The sequence below is a fragment of the Falco naumanni genome, chromosome W (assembly GCF_017639655.2).
Source record: "Falco naumanni isolate bFalNau1 chromosome W, bFalNau1.pat, whole genome shotgun sequence".
In the NCBI taxonomy this organism is placed as follows: Eukaryota; Metazoa; Chordata; class Aves; order Falconiformes; family Falconidae; genus Falco; species Falco naumanni.
The window spans coordinates 25591939-25612255 of NC_054079.1; the positions used below are offsets into that span (position 1 = coordinate 25591939).

Sequence of the window (20317 nt, forward strand, 5' to 3'; positions counted from 1 at the left end):
TGCAGTAGTCCACTTTCCTGGGGAGTTCACAAGATCTTCCTTGAATGGATATCTTGCCCTCACACTTGAGAGGAGCCACCTCCAGAGACTGCAGATTGCTGCCTCTTTTCCAATTCCTCTCTCAATTCCCCAGTTGCCAGCAAGGGATCCCAGCTATTGGGCTTCCTTGCCTTCCAGTTGCTGACTGTCAGCCCTGTTATCCCAGCATCGGAGCAGCCAGGCAGCAATCTGCTCACCTGGCTGGTGGCTGTAATCTTTCTGCATATCTCGAAGTTCTGATGAGGTCAAGGACCGGGTAGTTTCTGGTTCATGTCTAAATTGTCTCACTTCTTCCCCCAATTTCTTTGTCGAAGGACCAGCCTCTTGATCCAAACTTTAGTCTTCTTCCTCCTCCCTTACTAATTGATGATATGGCCCCATTGTTCTTCTTGTCCACCCTTTTTCACTACTGGGGCAATCACTCTAGTTGTTGGCATCTGTGTCCCTGTCTCAACCATAGTGTCCTCAGATGCCGTTTGGGTCCTTGCCTCAACCACAGTCCTCTGAGAGTGCTGAACTGTGGTTCAATAGGCACAGGCCAGGCCCCAGTACAATGCTAGAAGCTGTTGGTTTTCATTGGGGTAGGCTATGGGAGGTGATAACCATCATAGAAACCTGCCCAAATTCTTCCACACACACAGCCACCCCGGGACTGGTCACCTCAGGGCACATTTCTGTATTGCCCCACCCAAAAGTTGTTTTCTCTTATACCAGGACAAAACCAAATTCCACAAAACCTGTAATATGCCAATAGTATTAATTAGTAGTATTAAACAGCTTACATAAGACCTCAGGAGCCTGCATAGCAAAACCATGCACATCAATCCTGGGCAGGGAGAGGGAGTTGTATTCCCTCATCTTCTCCACACGATAGCTCCCCCAGCACAGCAAAGCCATCAATGCCAGGGCAAAGCACATAGTCATAGTTTGTAGTAGCATGTTCCAAAGTTCCTTCATCCTCCCCACAAAATAGCTTCCCCAGAGCAGTAAGGCCATCAATGCCAGGACAAAACACATAGCCATTATTTCTATTAAAATGTTCCCAAGTTCAGCAAAATAGAGATAAGCAGTTCAGCCAAGAAACTCCGTGACCTGCACAGGAGCTTGCCACTTAATAACTGCTATAGCTATAGCACACAATATACAGATGGCCCCACATTGGGCACCAAAAAGGACTGTGGTGGGTATCAGTCCCTCCTATGCAGAAGAAGAAACGGACACAGAAAACAGCTCATTTAGTAAAGGAAGACAAAGCAGGGCAATCACAGGAACAGGAAGAAGAGATAGAGCAAGAGGTAACCGCTCGATCCCTATCCCTTTATGAGCTTCGGGATATGCGAAAAGGTTTTGCCCGTCATTGCAGTGAGCAGATTATCACCTGGTTCCTTCAATGCTGGGATAATGGGGCTAATAGATTGGAATTAGAGGGTAGGGAAGACAAGCAGCTGGGATCACTTTCTAGGGAAGCGGGCACTGACAAGGCAATTAGAAAAGGGACACAAGTTCTCAGCCTCTGGAGGCAACTCCTGTGAAGCATGAAAGAAAGGTATCCCTTCAAGGAAGATGTTATATGTCGCCCAGGCAAGTGGACTGCAATAGCGAGAGGTATGCAGGACCTGAGGGGATTAGCCATGAAAGAGATGATTTTTTATGATCTGAACAACACACAGTTACCCACAGATCCTGATGAAGTCCTATGCACCTGACCCATGTGGTGGAAATCTGTACAGAGTGCACCATTGTCATATGCCAACTCATTGGCAATAACGAGCTGGAAAGATGACGCACCACCAGCAGTGGATGAAGTGATTTGCCATCTCCAGGACTATGAAGATAACATGTCTTCCTCCATCTCAGCTGTGCAAAAACTGGTTCAATGACACGATGAGGATATATCCCATTCCCCACTTGTACAGACCCACATCTCAGCTATTAATAGTAAGCATCCTCCTGCTCAAGAGAGAGAATATAGAAGGTACACATCATGGAGTACCCTGTGGTTTTACCTGCAGAACCATGAAGAGGACATGAGGATGTGGGATGGAAAACCTACCTCAGCCCTGGAGGCATGGGTATGTGAATTGCAAGGAAAAACAGTTACAAATGGGGATTCTTTTAGGAAGGCTGCTGCTCTGATTTCTAGGGGGCAGTTTCCCAGACAGAGTGTCTGATTTTACTCTTGATCCTGTGAAAAGGAATTCTAATCCATTTTTAAGTGGGCAGGACTGTCACTGCTCCACACGACAGTCACTTTGCACCGCTTGCTGCCGTGGTAGAGAATCCTATGACCAGGACTAAAGGGGCCCTGCCTCCAGCCAGGTGGAGGAGATGGACAACTGGGTTTACTGGACTGTGTGAACCCAATGGCCTGGCATGTCAGACCCACAGAAATATAAATCTCTAGAAGACACTGGTTGTCATGTGTGGTGACGCAAGTTGAGGCGGACTGAAAAGAAACACTCTGTCTGCATGGCTGGGTTCGGACAAAATGGCCTTTATTGTTTATACAAAATATTTATATATCTTAGACAGTACAGGTGTTAGACCCTGATAGGTTTTTGTGTTCTTGCTTGCTATTTGCTGTTGCTGTAGGTGCCCGTATGCTGCGGTTCTAAGTTCCGATTCTTCACATCCTGTTTACATACCTGACAATTTGTGGCTGTCTTAAAGGTACACGGCTAAGTCTCTGAAGTCAACTAACTTGTCTGCAGACCCGCTGCAGACCCCAACAGTCATGGTTTAACCTCAGCTGGTAACTAAGTACCACGTAGCTGCTCGCTCACACACACACACCCCGCACCCCCAGAGGAATGGGGAGGAGAATTGGGAAGGAAAATTGGGAAGGAATGTAAAACTCACGGGTTGAGATAAGAACAATTTAATAATTAAAAGAAAATAAAATGTAAAAATCCAACAATAATAATAACAACAACAATTCTAACGAAAAGGAGGGATAAGGGGAGAGAAATAAAATCCAAAGGGAAGGGAGAAAAGGAAAAAAGTGATGCACAATACAATTGCTCATCACCCACTGACCGATGCCCAGCCAGTCCCCCAGCAGCAACTGGCAAGCCCTGGCCAGTCTCCCCCCAGTTTATATACTCAGCATGACTTTCTATGGTATGGACTATCCCTTTGGCTAGTTTGGGTCAGCTGTAATGGCTGTATCCCCTCCCAATTTCTTGTGCCCCTCCAGCCTTCTCGCTGTATAAACTGTATAAATATTACCTAGCAACAACTAAAACCATCTGTTATCCACACTATTCTCGCACCAAATCCAAAACACAGCACTGTAACAGCTACTAAGAAGAAAATTAACTCTATCCCAGCTGAAACCAGGACAGTATCCACCCCTTATTCCTTACCATTTCTGTCATGCTACATTTTCCAATACATCATCACCTTTCCTGTCTTTTAATATAAACACAGAGATATCATTCCCTTAGTCTAGGGACCATCCTTCTAAATCTCCATTGAGTTCATTTAGTCCATGATGTTGGGCTCCATCTGTCATAACAGTCTTTCACGGCAGGAAAGATGGTATGAGGTGCTGGACTGTTGCATCTTGAAGCCAGTTCTGATTCTATCACAGCTGCACTGGTCTGGTTTCAACAAAGTCATTCTTTGTTGGTGTGGCAATTGGAAGGGAGTCAAGGTCAGAGCTTGTGGTGGGTTGACCTTGGCTGGATGCCAGGTGCCCACCAAGCTGCTCTATCACTCCCCTTCTCAGCAGAACAACGGTGGAGAAAATAAGATTTAAAAAACCCTGTGGGTCAAGATAAAGGCAGTTTAATGAAGCAGTAGCAAAAGTTGTGTGCGCGGAAGCAAAGAAAAACAAAAGATGCTATTCTCTACTCCCCGTCAGCAGGTAATGTTTGGCCACTTCCCAGGAAGCAGGGCTTTAGAATGCATAGTAGTTGCTCTGGAAGACAAACGTCGTAAATAACAAATACTCCCCCCCCTTCCTCATCCTTTCTCTTATCTTTTATATCTGAGCAGACATCATATGGTATGGAATATTTCTTTGGTCAAGTTGGGTCAGCTGTCCTGGCTATGTCCCCTCCCAAGATCTTGCCCACCCCCAGCCTAGTGATGAAGGGGGGAAGGTTGGAGAGACAACCTTGATGCTGTGGGAGCACTGTTCAGCAGTAGCCAAAACACTGGCTTGTTATCACCACCTTTCTAGCTACCAATAGAAAGCACAGCACTATGAGGGCTGCTATGGGGCTCAGCCAGACCCAATACAGATCTGCAAATCCAAAGTGGTAGAGATGGGCGCCACAAGGCACCCAGTGTATTAATGGGCATATAGAAGTGACAATATAAAAAGTTATATAGCAATTAACATCACACAAATCAATACATTGCCTATTTTCACCCAAAATCAAATCCCCTTGAGGCATACATCGAACTTCCCCATCCTTCCACATTACCCACCAAGTGCACCCAGGTCCTTGAGCAAAAGCAATCCCACAAATGGGTTTACCTTTGCCTGAGGCAGAAATGATCCACTACTTTCCCCAGCATATATTTAAGGTGCAGTACAGGAACTTTATCCCCTTCTACAGTATGTAAAAGCTTTGATTGGGCGGGGTCAGCTCAGCTGGCAGATCCTTTAGTGTTGACTAACCAGGTGGCTTTTGCTAGATGCGTATCCCAATGTTTGAAAGTCCCACCACCCATTGTTTTCAGTGTCGTCTTTAACAGTCAATTATATAATTCAATTTTCTCAGATGCTGGTACATGTTAAGGGATGTGATATACCTACTCAGTTCCATGCTCTTTGGCTCAAGTGTCTGTGAGGTTCTTTTGGAAATAAGTTCCTTTGTCTTATTCAGTTCTTTCTGGGGTGCCATGTCACCATAAGACTTGCTTTTCAAGGCCCAGGAGAGTGTTCCGGGCAGTGGCATGGGGCACAGAATATGTTTCCAGCCATCCGGTGGTTGCTTCCACCATTGTAAGCACATGGCACTTGCCTTGGCAGGTCTGTGGGAGTGTGATATAGTCAATCTGCCAGGCCTCCCCATGTTTATATTTTAGCCATCATCCTCCATACCATACCCTTGAAATTCTCATTCCTTCCCAATCCTTCTCCCCATCACTCGGGGGGTGGTTGTGTGGTGTGGTGTGGTATGTGTGTGAGTGGCTGCATAGTACTTAGTTACTGGCTGGGGTTAAACCTGACCCTGGGGGTGTGGGCCCTACTGACACCTGCCCCATTGACCTACAAAGGGATGCACCCCACCAACACCCTGGGGATGGAGCCCCCTGGATTATTGAGTACGCATCCCAATGAACCCCTGCAGGGGGGATGCACCCCTCTGCCCCTCATGGTGGAGGCCACCCACTGACACCCGGGGGGGTGGGGGGGTGTTGCACCCCACCAACCTCCGGGGGGAAGATGAAGTGCCCCAGTACCAGGCTGGAGGAATGCACCCTGCCAACTCCAGGAGGTAGAGTCTCCAATGTAATGGGGGAGGGCTGCCACCGATCCCCAGGAGATGGAGCCTCGCTGATACCGGGGTGGGGGCTGCACTTCGCGGACCACAGAGGGATGAAGCCCCCCGGTGCCGGGGGCGGCCGGGGGGGGATGACTCTCACCGACCGCTGGGGGTTGGAGGCCCCCCGGCCCGCTGCGTGCTTGTCCCGCTCCCACAGCGACTCTCGACAGCGAGAGGAGGGCCGCAAAGCCCAGCCCCACCGCCCCCGGACGGCAGCGGCAAGCCCCGCCCCTGCGGGAGGGATGCCGCCAGTGGGGCAGGCACCGGATGCCCGCAGCTCTCCTGGCCCGCAGCCCCGCGCCGCGTGGTGCTCCCCGCTCACCTCGGCGGTGACGGGAAACCCGGCGCCCAGACACCTGCTCGGCGGCCCCGGGACCGGGCTGCCCCCGGTCCAACGCCGCTCCCACGCCACCTGCCGCACCGCCGCGCTGCCCCCAGGCCCGACCCAACGAGGAGGGTGGCGCGGGAATCCCGCGAGGGGCGGCCAGACGGGGCGGGCGGCGCGTAAGCCCTGTGAGGGGCCGTGCCGCGAAACCCGCCCAGCCGGGGTTGTCCTACCTCCCCGGGATCCGGAGGGACCGACCGGGCTGTACCAACATCACCCGATCGCACCTCGTGCTGCCGGTGAGCCGAGGGAGTCCTGGGGAAGTAAGCGTGCGGCGGAGGTCGCCAGGTGCTCGAAGAGTTGCTTAAAATCTGCAGCCCTCGAGGAGCAGGCGTTCTTTGCAGGTTTTTAATATTTTCGGACACGTTACCCATTTTTTTTAAAAAAGAGCTAAAATAATCCTTTTTTTTAAATTTAAAAAAGTTCTCCTTTTTACTATAAACTTAAGGTTATTAAAATGAAAGTACATTTTAAAATGTTTGGTTGCTTTTTCAGGTTCACTTTTCCTAGGCACTGCAAAAGGAAATGGTCAGCAGCTCTGTTTTCTTTCAAGCCAAAGTCTTTTTCTGACTCATGCTCCTGTACAAGGCTCAGGGAGTGCATTTCCAGTACTGCTGTTCTAAAAATAAAATAAATTTTAAAAAAAGTATTCAAATCAGCCAAAGTGTCTCTAAAGTATTGTCTTTATTAAAGACTGTCAGGTAATCACTTTACAATTTGGTCCAGATGCTCTGCCTGTCAGTCCTTTGAAGATGGTTGCTCATGACTGCAGTGTCTGTGCAAGTGGAGTGTTGTCTAGAGGCACTTGTTGCAGTGACAGGCTTGGCATGACGTACCAGGCAGTGCCTTAGGACTCTTCAACACTCAAAAGATGCTGTTACTTGAGCTGAATTGTTCCATGGATGCAGAATACTTCCATGCAAACAAAACAGTATCACAGAATGCACTCTCAACCACCCTCCAAGAAGAGCACAGAGCTCCTTTCTAGCTTTTCAGTGGTGCCAGACAGGCCCTGTATCACATGATGAAAAAAAAAAAACAAACCACCAACCCTTTTCCATGCTGCTGAACTCTGGGATGAGGCAGAAAAACATAGTTGTGTGATTCCTGCCAGTGACCTTGTTTCAGTGAGGAAATCCCAGGCACACAGAGCAAGTAATAACTGCTGGGACTGCTGGGGCTGGCAGGAAAGTAGCTCCCAGCAAGCAGCACACCTAGTTTTCCACCAGTGCTGATGGCAAATGCTGACACCATGCCACGTTGCAGTTAACCAAGCAGCGCTCAGGAGGACCATGTCCCACTGTGCTTTTCCCCCTGTGTCTTCGTGCTAAAGTACGATCCTGTTAGGTGGTCTCTGCAGGGATTGGGTTAATCCAGCACACAATTCAATGAAATGTCAATGAAACCAGATTTGAGGGTGTATGAAGTTCTGCCACCAGTCAAGATCCCAGGTGACTAATGCTGTCCTGTGCTTCTGCCAGTGCCAGGTCACAGGGGATCAAGGCCCCTCCAAAAGCAGTGCAGTATCAGACTGATTCAGTCTCTGTTTGTGATATTTCCACCCTGATTCTAGGGGCCTGTCTTTGAACAATGCTCTGTTCATTGTTTATCTGCTGTGCTTGCAAATGGTTCTTCTATGCTACCAGCTAGCTCTCTGAAAACAGTGCTGGCTCACAACAGCAAGATGGATGATGGGGTGAAGCAAAAGAAACTCTGAGAATTGTTCCCTTTGACCCCTGAGTTAAAAAATGTGATTATCTCCCAGTAGGACATGAAAAAACCCCAGAGGTTCCACAGCAGAAACAAGTGATGCACCTCAGATAGCAGACTAGAGTGCTGAGCCCTTATTTCAGAGCATGGCTGTCCCCTGTGATCAATTCTGGCAGGAAATAATAGCTGATAGCTATGTAAATGTGATGATTAACTTCAGCAGCAGCAGCATATGGGTCAGAATCACAAAAAATCCCCTAACTTCCTATTATCCTTTATCTTCATTTTTGAAGGTCCACAAGTCCAGCCTATTTGTGCAGCTTGTCGCTAAGACAAGGGAGCAGATTATGCCTGAATCCCTTCTCATTCAAATCAGAGCAATTCATTTCAGGGTTGCACCAATGTAGAAATAGCATGATAAGGGACTTTGCTTTATCTTTCTTATGCCCCCACATAACAACAACATTTAAATCTCTCTAAAATCAGTCATATGAGTTTCCCCCATTTTCTACACCAGTTGTAAGATAACCTTATAAAGCATTGAAGGTTTGGTGCTCCTGCTGCAGAGCATTTGGCTTCTGGCAGGGATATACTATGGAAAACTCGTAAACAATGTCTTTTGCTAAGTACTTTCATAGGCAGCTGTTGACATTCAATTTTGTAATGTAAATCAATCGTTGCTTATATCTTCTGATATCAGGCCAAAAGGTGGAAAAGGTACTGTGATATATGTGTTGGGTTAATTCTGCAGATCTCTATGGAAAGGTCAACTTTATCTACAACTGGAATCAGTAATTTTGGAGGCTGCCAGCAATATTTTACATTCTCCTCTTACACATCTGAGAAATATTATTTTTCTACTGCTCTTTCTGAAAGTTATGCAAGTCTTCTGCAATGTGAACATCAAAATCCTAATTAAACATGGTTTCATGAGTATGGATCTCTCAACACTGATATATAGGATTTACAATACTTGTATTTTGCAACCTGGCCAGATGTTGGTAGGATTAGTAGCATTCTGTGTTTTTCTCGGACACCAGCTGGGTAGAGATTAAGTATATCACTTAGTGTTTTCCACATTTCACCTCCCAGAGAATGCCCAAAATCTCATTTTATTTTGTTTTAGATAAGGGAAGAATGCTGAAAGTAAAACAGCTATCTGGACCCCATAGGAACCTGGAAGAGGAGCTGGAGCCCAAGAAAAAGGGGAGAAACCAAAAAGCAGGGAGAAAGATCAGGTTAAGGCGATGGAGTAAGATTCAGCTTTTGGGATTCAAACACTGCTTAGATCATATAACCTCATGTGGCTGTATCAGCAGGATCAAATTTCAGTATTGTATTTTCAAAAACCTGGAGTACTTTCAGAGTTGCTACACAGCAGATTTTAGTCATCCTAACAACATTTTATCTCAATGCCAGCTTCAGCAATCTGTAATTTTGTGACATTTTCCGAGTGCAAGCAGGATTCTCTGCCCTGACCTGTGCCACTAACAGTGTCCATCTGCTGCTGCACTCTGGGGAGATGACTGGACAACATCCAGCGATCCAGACAGATCTGCTGAGCTATCACCTGCCCTTGAACTCTCTCTGAAATCCCCAGATGTGGGGGTTCACAGTATTCTGAAATTTTTTCTGTAGATGATTTGATGCCGCTCGGGTAGAGCTTAGTGGCTTGGGGACAGACTGTCTGGCAGTAGGCAGAGTAAATGAAAAAGCACATAATCTTCATATCCAGGTGGGATGTACGTAATGCTTCCACTACGAACAGTAAAAAGTGGGGCAATATTTGTGAAGCATTTGGGGTTGATTAACCTAAATTGTGAATTCCCCCCAGCAGCTTCCAAAATTCAGTCTGTGATTTAAAAACTGCAGCATGACTCCAGACACATTGTGAGCTCCACTAGCAAGACTTGTGTTTTCCTGTGTTTATGGAACAAAACTAGGACCCTTCATCTTTAATACTGCTTTTACAGTATTTTACAGTCTGCCCTTTACACAGACACACATTCTCCCATATATATAGCTGGTATAAAATAGATCAAGGCCAAGCCACCACTGGCTGTGCTATTATAATTTCCATTCTCAAGGAGACTAAAATGAATTGTCCTGTTAATTTCCTTGTCTGTGTGGAAAATTTAACCAGCATGATTGCAGTAATAGCCTAGAGTTATCTTGGTCCTCAGGTGGACACTGATCCAATTTTATTTGGAAATAATTACTTCAAAAGCAGAGTAATTTTTCCAGGATGGTGTCTTACTCTGAAAGAGCATATCCATACAGCTTCCACTGCAGCAGTACTGACAGTGATTTACTTTGCATAAGCAAAGCCCAAGGGAAAGAACACATTACATATGTATCCTCCATAACATGTTGCAGTAAATATAAGACTAAAAGGGCTGAATAAAAAAAAATCTTGGAAGTTGGATGGAGACGCACACAGACAGTGAACAGTCACGCCAGGTTGAGTCACAGCCACAATTTGGCTCTACACAGCCTTATATCATCTGTAATAATGACACTCCATTTTGTCCCAGCCTTAATTTTGATCACCCACTACAAATGGGAACCACAACAACAAAATAATTATTCTGAACCAATACTTTTTTACTGCCTTTTGAAATCCTACTACATCTTTACAGCAAGGGAAAAAATAAGCTAACAGCTGTGAATTCATCAGCAGGGATTTCTCTCCATTTATGTCTTTCCCCCTATATTTTCATAGACTAACTGCAAGCCTTACTATGACATAAAGTTCATAGAATTACAGACTCATAGAAACATATAATCATTTAGGTTGGAAAAGACCCTTAAGATCATCAAGTCCATCCGTTAATCTAACACTGCCAAGTCCACCACTAAACGCCACCATCTACAGGTCTTCTAAATATCCCCAGGGATGGTGACTCAACCACTTCCCTGGGCAGCCTGTTCCAATGCTTGACAACCCTTTCAGCGAAGAAATTTTTCCTAATATCCAATCTAAATCTCCCCTGGTGCAACTTAAGGTTGTTTCCTCTCATCAGTTTTGAGGCACAATAAACAGACCTGTTTTAAGTGGAGAAGTATGTCTCTATTTCAGTCATTTTTACAGCTGAGAAACTCCTGGGTTTACCAATAATTACACATCAGAACTTAACTTTCCACCAACCATCTGGGTCAGATCCACTTTCTCCACCATGCAGGGGAAGCTCTGCTCCTCTCTGTGCCTGGAAGCACCTGCCTTTTGCTAGAAGCTGAGATCATGGAAACTGAATTTATCTTGTTTAATGCTGAACTGGTGGCTTGCAATTCCAGAAAGTAGCTGATGGAAGGTGTATTGGATTTGCATGGCAAGATTTTTTTGGGGGGAGCTACAGGGGTGGCTTCTGTGAGAAGCTGCTAGAAGCTTCCTCTGTGTTCAATGGAAGCTGGCTCCAAGATGGACCTGCCACTGGCCAAGGCTGAGCCAATCATCTATGGTGGTAAAGACTCTGTGATAACATATATCAGAAGGGGGGAAAAAATCTGCACAACAAATTGTAGCAGGAGAGAGGAGTGTGAATATGTGAAACAACTCTGCAGACACCAAGGTCAGCGAAGAAAGAGGGGGAGGAGGTGCTCCAAGTGTCAGAGCAGAGATTCCCCTGCAGCCCATGGTGAAGACCATGGTGAGGCAGGCTGTCCTGCTGCAGCCCATGGAGATCCACAGTGGAGCAGATATCCACTTGCAGCCTGTGAAGGACCCCACGCCAGAGCAGGTGGATGCCCAAAGGAGGCTGTGACCCCATGGGAAGCTGTGCTGGAGCAGGCTCCTGGCAGGACCTATGGAACTGTGGAGGGAGAGGAGCCCACACTGGAGCAGATATGCTGGCAGAGCTTGTGACCCTGTAGGGGATCCACGCTGGAGCAGTCTGTTCCTGAAGGACTGCACCCCGTGGGAGGGACCCATGCTGGCGCAGTTCATGAAGTTCTCCTGTGGGAAGGACTCGTGTTGGAGAAGTTCATGGAGGACTGTCTCCTGTGGGAGACCTCATGCTGGAGCAGGGGAAGAGAGTGGGGAGGAAGGAGCAGCAGAGAGAACGTGTGATGAACTGACCACAACCCTTATTCCCCATCCCCTTGTGCTGCTCAGGAGGAGGAGGTAGAAAATTCAGGAGTGAAGTTGAGCCCAGGAAGAAGGGAGCGGTAGGGGGAAGGTGGTTTTAGATTTGTTCTTATTTCTCATTATCCTACTCTGATTTGAATGCTAATAAATTAAACCGATTTCCCCAAGATGAGTCTGTTTTGTCTGTGATGGTAATTGTTGAGTGATCTCCCTGTCCTTATCTAAACCCATGAGCTTTCTGTTATATTTTCTTTCCCCTGTCCAGTTGAAGAAGGGACTGATAGAGCAGCTTTGGTGGGCATCTGGTGTTCAGCCAACGTCAAACCACCACAGAGGGTTTGTAAGACTCCTGTGCCCTTTTTGTTTTCTTCTGTGGAAACTGGTTATTGCATTAAGATAACCTGCTTAATTATTTAGGTGTTTAAAGAAGGCCACCAAAATGAAATGATTGCCCGAACATTGCTTCTCTGTTTGCAGTGTTTGTGGTTTTGGGATATGTCCCTCCATACCCTTTTAAAATTTGAACAGAATTTGATAAAATAATGCCATCACTGGAGGGGAAACTAACATCTGGTCCGCAAAACTGCTGGCTGAGACGCATTTAGATCATTTCTGAGTCTTATTCACAAAGGTTGCTATTTCAAATGTAGAACAGGCTGGGGGGAACAGGACCTCCCCAAAATACCCAGTTTTACCTCCTTCCAGGGACAGCATAGCTAAAGCTTGTAAGTCCCAGGAGCTTCACGAGCCAAGAGGGTTTGGTAGATTTTCTGAAAAAATTAGTATTGGATTGTACTTTTGGCCAAAAGTAATTACGTGTTCTTTAAAGTATTTTGCGTGAGGTCTTGGAGAGATTGCTTATGTCACTTTTCAAAGTCTGAGAACCCAAATATTTATAAATAAGTCAATGCTTTCTGGAATGCATTCCTTGTCTGCATAGTCTCTTATCCATATTTAAGCCCAGTATGGCATGTAGGCTGGAAAATTTTATGCTAGTCAAATGCTGAATTTAAATGTACAATAGGACAGTTCTTCATAGTTATGCAATTGCTGAAAAATGAGATGGACTGCCTGATTCAGACTGAGAGCTTCCCTGGAAAGAATTTGTCATCATCTTTTGCTCTGAACAGTGCTGAAATTACTGCTAGCATTCAATAAGTGTTACTAATATAAAAAATAAATATACAGGCATTTTACTGTTTAAATGTCTATGACCAATGATCTTCAGCTAACAGGCTGAAGAGAGGATGAAGATTTGAACTCTTTCATATTGTGTTTCTCATTTCTTCTAGGCGAGTTCCTTAGAAATTTTGAGAGAATAACTTGCCTATGCACTGCAAGGACTTAATTTGTGTTAACCTGCCTCAAAAACATGATATGCAGTTATTGTAGTGATGTTTCTCAAAGCCCAGCAGGTAGTCATCACTGGAGGCCTTGTGCATCCACTGTGTGGCCAAGTAAAGCAATAAGCATCCATAGCCAGGTGTCTGTGCTCCATAGTACATGTGCTAGCTGAGGACAGCATTGAGAGCTGGGAAGGGAGGAAATGCACAACCTCAGCAATGGGAAGCCAGAGTTCAGACTGTGTTGTTGACTGGCTCAGGACACGTGGTCCTCGCACAACCCTCTAACATCTGAGCCTCTGATTTTTTATTATTTTTTTCTTCCCCGTTGTAAGAAAATTAATTTGTGGTAGCAAGGGTTAGAAAGAATCTGACCTCTTAAACAAAAAGGCTTGCTTTAGTACCCAACAGTCAAAGATACAAGTATATTTCTGTTACCCTTGCTGCACTTTGAAGGGGGCTAGCCTAGATATTTAACTGACTTTATTATTTCTAGCTTAACATAAAGCTATTCTCACAAGTACAGGTGAGAAGGGTCTTGGCAGCTACAAAAGACTGTGACCCAAAATGTTCAGCCCTGACTGCTCTTCTTTCCTTGAGCACTGATAGATCAGTGATGTGGAGCAGGGTGGCATCAGTTTCTGACATTGGCTCTGTGTTTTTCAGGAATGCCTTGAATGCAAAAAATCTTCCAGGGCCACTATTTGACAAAAACATACACAGAGAGGCCAAGAATTTGACTGTTGTTTTACCAAACAGCGATAATAGTCTGTGGTTCCCTGTGCCTTATGAAACTAAATTAAAAGGCAAATGCTGATTTAAAATGTTGAGTTTAGTTAACCAAATATGTTATTTAATGCTAAATAGATTAAGAGGTTGGTTTCTAATGATGCACCATTAATTTTAGCATTGGCATTTTCTGGAAATCACTGATATTGGATGGGATCCTGGGAAAAAGCTGAGACACCTGCTTACTACTCCTCACTTCTGATGCTCTGCCCCACAGATGGTTTCTATCCCCTTGCTCTACCAGATGCTTGCTTATAGTCCCCCTTACACTGCAAAATGCAGTTTCTGTAACTGTGTCTGGTTTGTCCTAATAACCATTCAGAAAACAGCACCAAGCTTTCTGGACAGGACTACTCTCTCATGACAAATTCTGTATTTTGGCAGCAGCCCATCACTTCAAAGAAATCAGCTTTACACCTTCATTCTGGTCTGGAGCCAAGTTCAGCCCTGGTGCAGATCTGTGCCAGTCCCTTTTCTGTGCTGGGTGCTCCTATTTCCACAACAGCACAGCTTAGTCCCGTTTGGATTACTAACAGGCTCATTACTTTCATCTCCCAAGTGAAACAGTTTTTCCTGCTGTCCTGTCTAACCTTCCTAAGCTTCAATTTGTAGTCACTGCCCCTTGCAAGACTGTCCAGCACTACTGAAAAGAGGTTAATATAACTGCCCTCCATTACATCTTTGTAACTGCCTTTCAAGAGGAAGGAGAAATGGGATAAAAAAAGTGTTAGCAGTTCCCTGGAAAGTACAGTGCTTGGTCCAGAAAGGTGTATGGGAACTAGTCAGTTTTGACTGCAAAATGTCCAGCAACACAAAGTTGATTACGGCCTGTGAAAATTAGGCTGTCCAAGGTTTAATACGCTTCCACTAGCCTAATTTTGACTTTGCTTTCTAGCCTTGGACTGACTGAAGGTATTTCTGTTATCGCCTGAGTTCTAAATGGCTGCTACTCATCTGTAGCATGAACAGAAATGTCTTTTACATCTCAGTTTTAATTCCTTGAGTTGCTTTTTTTTCACCTGCCATAATCTGAGGGCACTGGGAATTTGTAATTTTTGTGGGAACTTAGTCTTGATCTTTGGTTTTGGTTTCGGTTTCCTCCTTCCCCTTCTCTTCCACCCCCATTTTTCTGCTAGACCAAAGAAGATGCATACTTTGTAGTCTTGTGCAAAGGAGGAGAAGCTGGCCTGGGATTTAGTGTTGCTGGAGGAACGCTCACTTTAAAGCAGGCTGGTGATTAGATCAAGTGCTCATTTATCAAGACTCACTGCAAATCATTCACAGTCATAAAAGTGTCTCTCAGAGGCAACTGCATACCATCTGCTACTGAAATCAAAGGGTGCCTGGGAAGTGTAATTTTTATTATTGGAGATGGATGCCAATTATATTTTCAGTCTTTAAAAGTCTGTTACTGGATGGGATAGGCTAGATCTAAATTCTATGCATGTAAATAAAATTATGCATGCAGTTGCAGTGCATGCAGCCTTTAGGGGAAGTTTTAATTTGCAGCCTTTGAAAATGAACTCTGTGCAGCGGTTTTAAATTATTTTTTTTGCAAATCCTGAGAATTACCATTTCAGACCTCAGCAAACATTCTGGATTTCACTTCATAAATTTGTTTTGGTGTTAAGACCTGTTGGTTATCAGTATAAGAGGGTTGATTTTTTTATTTTAAAAAAGAAAAGCCTTATACAGCATTCTGAACCAAAGATGTTGTGTTCCATTAAGTGATGCTGGCGTGTAAAAAGTGATACCAAGCAACTGAAATACTGTTCAAAAACAGATCAGCGAGAAATATCCAAGACAACCGGTGTCCTGTATGACAATCCCTTTACACAAGACACGCATTTAAATTCTGCTCTGAAACAGAGATCCATTAAGTGCTGAGATTAGAAGAAATATATTTCCTCAATCTTTGGGGCCTGCAGCAGCCCTTGCAGGGATGTTCTGTTTTTTGCTCTTAGACAAGACCAGTATAAGTAAATGTATTTTACATTAAGCAGTCATTGAGTTAGAACATGGTCACAGTCTAGGGACCAGATTCCACTTCTCTTGCTACAAAGGTTGTGTTCCCTGTCTCTGGCCCAAACATTCGCAGTGTCAGCTGTGAGCAAGGGGAAGGCTCAAGAGTGTCCCACCCTAGAGACCACTTCACCTAAAGATTGGGACACTACCTAAAAATATGATCTTGAGTGCTCTCAGGCTGATTAGCTGATGAAGTCTTTCTCCTGAATGCCATTAGCCATGAGACCAAGAGCATCAGCTCCTGCTCTTTCCAGGTCCTCTTTGTTCAGTGTGTGTAAAGAATGCTCCTCAGGTGGGCCTCTTGGGAAGCATTTTAATGTCCTTGACCTACTGGGTTTCTGGGTCCTAGCTGGATTTAGGGTTGTCATTGGGTGCTGAGCTGCTTAGATGGGCTGTTCTGCCCACATTTTGGTGCAGAAATAGAAATGCCTAGTGAGCTGCAAGGTACTGAGGAGATGGGTATGTGAGGGAAGGCAGATGTTTTGGACATGACCCCTGTATTCCAATTACCTCTTGCATTTGGGTGTCTACATCTGTCATTGATGCTGTTATTCTAGCTTTGACTGCCTGCTTAGACTGGCTGGAAATGTACTGTCTTGGTTCTGTAGGGTTGTGGCAGGTGCCATCATCATCTTACAACAACTGTTGTAAGACCATACTGTATATATTAGTTTTTATACTGCTAAAGCACAACAGCAAATTTGATTAGATTAAACCAAAATTGCCCTAATTACACTGTTATGTCACACTAAGGAGACAAATGCCACAAGATTGCAAAAACATTTAATTCTGAGCACTCAAATGGCAGGAAAATTATGTGTTGTAACCCCTTCACATTCAGGAAAAAAATCTCCATAATCCTGCAGTCTCACTTTACAAAATAAAGTTCTGTAAAATATTAACTGGGAGGGGAACAGTTTATACTATCTAACACAAAGTGACTTATACAACTAGTGTCAAAGGCAAACAAAAAACCTTCTAAGTAAAAAGTCAAAATACACATATCAACAGAAGCACAAATGCTGCATTAAAGACAGTCAAGATAAGATGACAGTGCACTTGTTAATAAAAAAGACAAAAAAGAAGAAAAGGTACTAAAGTTAGCAACACATTGAAAGAAAATGCAATGAGGAAAAAATTTTCAAACTATTTTTTCTAATGACAACAGAATTTCCATTTGCAGTCTTTCCATCCATAATTTGTCTGATACAGTACATCCATTAAAATATTCAGAACCTCACAGAAGAGCTAGGTTGTTCTCTTCCAAATCTAATTACAGAGTTGGTTTTGGATGTTTTAAACAGACATTATGTCCATTTAAAAACAAGGCAACAAATGGACTTTTCATCACCTTCGATCCTAGCAGTGATGATAAATGTTTTTAAGAGTTATCATAATCTTTTTTGTCTTTTTTCCCCTCTGCTTCAAATCCATCAACTCCATCACTGTCCCTTCTCCTTTTACGATTATTATGGATGTTGAAGCGTTGATTCATCTGTGGTAACGGATCCATTCCTAAAACTTTGTGTATTTGACGAAATGCAAGGAGTCTCAGTGCAAACTAGAAAAAGGGTAGAAAGAAGATATTTCTGTTATGAAACAAATGTCAATTTTAAGTACTTTGTCAAACAATTAATGAAGAACAGTAGTAGTGTATGATATTATCCTTAGCTCTTATTATCCCCCTCTTCCTTCCCCCAACAAAAGTCAACACAATAAAACGTGTATGTCACATTTGCTGCTTCTGTACAAAGTACATCATCTTAGCTTAAAAATAATATACATGTGTTTTAGTTGCTGGACTTGCACTGAAGCAGCCAAGGCTTGTCACATGTCCCATTACACATTAGTAAATTTAGCAAAAGGATCAAATGAAGAGGTAGGGGCAGTAACCTCTTAAGATGCAAGTGCGATTGGTCAATACTGTAAGTGGATACAGTATTAAAAATTAAACATACACAGATTTATTTATAAAATATTAAATGCCAATGTAATTTTAAATCTAATAACATACTGCTGTATAGTGAGCATTTTTATGGAGAGAGAAATATATATAGATGGGAGTGCTTCAAACTTTTCAGGAAATACATTAATTTTAGTGCAAAAATGAACACTATTATACATCCTCTGTTGTGTCATTTTCATTGCCTAGACTGATCATCTGAAAAACAAGACTATATTCTAAAAAAGGAAAATTCATGTACACCATATAGCTCAATTTTAAAAAAACCAAACCAAACAAAACAAACCCAGCAAAAACCCCAGCCATCAAATTTAGTTACTTCACACATATTTTTCTTTACCTGCGCACTTGAAGTAATATCCTCTCGTTGCTGGTCTGTCATTACAGTGAGTGTATCAAAAGGATCTTTCTCACAAGGGTCCAGAAGGCCAGGACCACCTACAATGGTTAGGCTAATTAGTAGCACATCTCTACCTTATTTCAACCAAGATTACAGATTTTACATTAGTTAAGCATAAATATACAGACACTGATCAAATGCAACTTGCCTTTAAGGATGATTCCTGAAGATATACACTCAAAAACTCTTCTCAGTGCATCCCCAGGACTCTGTGGTCCAGTAGCACTGCTAATTGCTTTTTCCACAAGCAACTCCATAGCCTAGACCAACAATAAGAAAATCCAGCCAATTTAGAAGATTGATTAAAATTTAAAAAAGCTACTACTGGTGTTCAATACAGAACTTTTGATACTGGAATTTTGAAGAATATTACACATCACAGAATACTTTCAGTTAAAAATGGAAAAAAAATATTTTAGATATTTTATAATGATGAATAAAAAGAGAGCTGCTACAAGATTAACATTGAGTCCTGATACTGATATGCTGCTTCTCATCACAAGTTGTCCAAAAGTTTTGTAGAAATTTATACAGTAGTAGCCTACACATGCAGGTAGACAACTTGTCCAGACATTTTTTGAGAGCATGAAACATGGTGGGCCACCGGAATCCATCAGCCACATGAATAAACAGCACACAGTATGAAATGATGAATTTGATTCATCGAATGAAATTAACAGGATGCTACAGAGAAATTATTTTTTTCTACAAGAATACAGAAACTTAAAGCATCAAAAATTTCATGACCTTTTAATGTTTAAGTGGTTACTAGTTCTTCAGTTTAGCAAAACTGAAGTTCACAGCAAGTTTTTTCTTGGATATAGGCTAACACTAACTCAGATGTTAAACAAGTGTAAAAAACCCAAAACCTTGATGATAAACAGGTTTTGTAAAATTCACACATTATTTGATAATAGTGAAAATGGTTTAAATTATTATCTGTATTTAAAATATTGCTTTTTTTTCTGTGAATATGTCCATTGTTTACTTTTATTAGACTATTTTTTCCAGAAAAATCCATAAAAGAAATTTGCACAAATAAAGAATAGCTTTCCTTAGCTTTCTCAGCATTAAATGGATGTTTCAATACTACCCCTTTGGCAAGTTTCATTTTCAAACAATATGTGTCTCTTGTTTTTTGGTGGGGATTTTTGGGAGTGTGTTTTTTGATTCCTCTCCCGAGTTTACAGTTGTTCATATGTTGCCTTTTATTTTCATTTTCCAAGAGTAAACGTCTATTCTAATGCATGCAAGTAACTATAGGCAGTGTTGATTACAATCCTTCACTAAGGGTGCCCATTCCTTTCTATCTTAGCTCAATTTAAACGACAGATTTCGATTCTTGAGCACGGTATTTCCATATTCCCACTGTGACACTCAGGATCAATCTTTTGAGTTTTAGCAACAGTAATTTAGTTATTTTCAAGTATGAAGCAAAATACAGTAGGAAAGAAAAAAAAAGCAGATCATGTTATTGCATTTATTCAACTCTAGTTCTTTTGGATCCTCATACAATACACTGAAGAACAGATATTATGAGAAATAAGAAACAACATTACTTGTTCTTCATCTATGTGCCTGCTGTGTGTTGCAGTAGCTCTAAGGATGCTTTTCTAAAAGTATGCCGGGGTTTATTCTTTGGCAACTCAGTATCATAGCGATATTGAGGGCACATACTTCTTAGCTTCTTTTAAGCTATATTTGCACAGCGTATCTTTCATTAAGTATAGCATGGAAACTGGATTACTTTTTTTTACTTTAAATATTTAAAAAAACAAATAACTGCTCTACATTTTTTCCAGAAGCAATAAATATCATCAGAAGTAATTTAATAAAATTATCTGCAAGCTTAGTACAGTTGTAAAACATTTCTCATTGAAATAATGCAAACTACTGTAACTGTCTTGACGTTAGTGCTCTTCCTGCCAAAACTGAAAAATCTACATTAGGAAGTAGCACAGTACAACAGGATTTGGTCTATGAAACAAAACAGTCAGAGCTGAGTTTACCTCCGCACATATACATTTCAGAGATTTTGTTTCAGACTAGCTTTTTCCAGTTCACAGATTGAACATCTG

General features: G+C 42.9%; 1 protein-coding gene across 4 annotated transcripts in view; it reads right to left on the minus strand.

Moving 5' to 3' along the window:
• Positions 1-16642: 16642 nt before the first annotated feature.
• LOC121080413 (zinc finger RNA-binding protein) overlaps positions 16643-20317 on the minus strand; it is a 46419-nt gene continuing 42744 nt past the window's right edge. For 3 of the 4 annotated variants that reach the window (XM_040578429.1, XM_040578428.1, XM_040578426.1), the window contains 3 exons: positions 18388-18499; positions 18180-18277; positions 16643-17437 (listed from right to left, as the gene is read on the minus strand). In XM_040578429.1, the coding sequence (XP_040434363.1) occupies positions 17258-17437; positions 18180-18277; positions 18388-18499 (390 nt within the window). In that variant the 3' untranslated portion in view covers positions 16643-17257. The remainder of the gene's footprint in view (positions 17438-18179; positions 18278-18387; positions 18500-20317) is intronic. The other variant, XM_040578430.1, reaches the window with a different exon arrangement.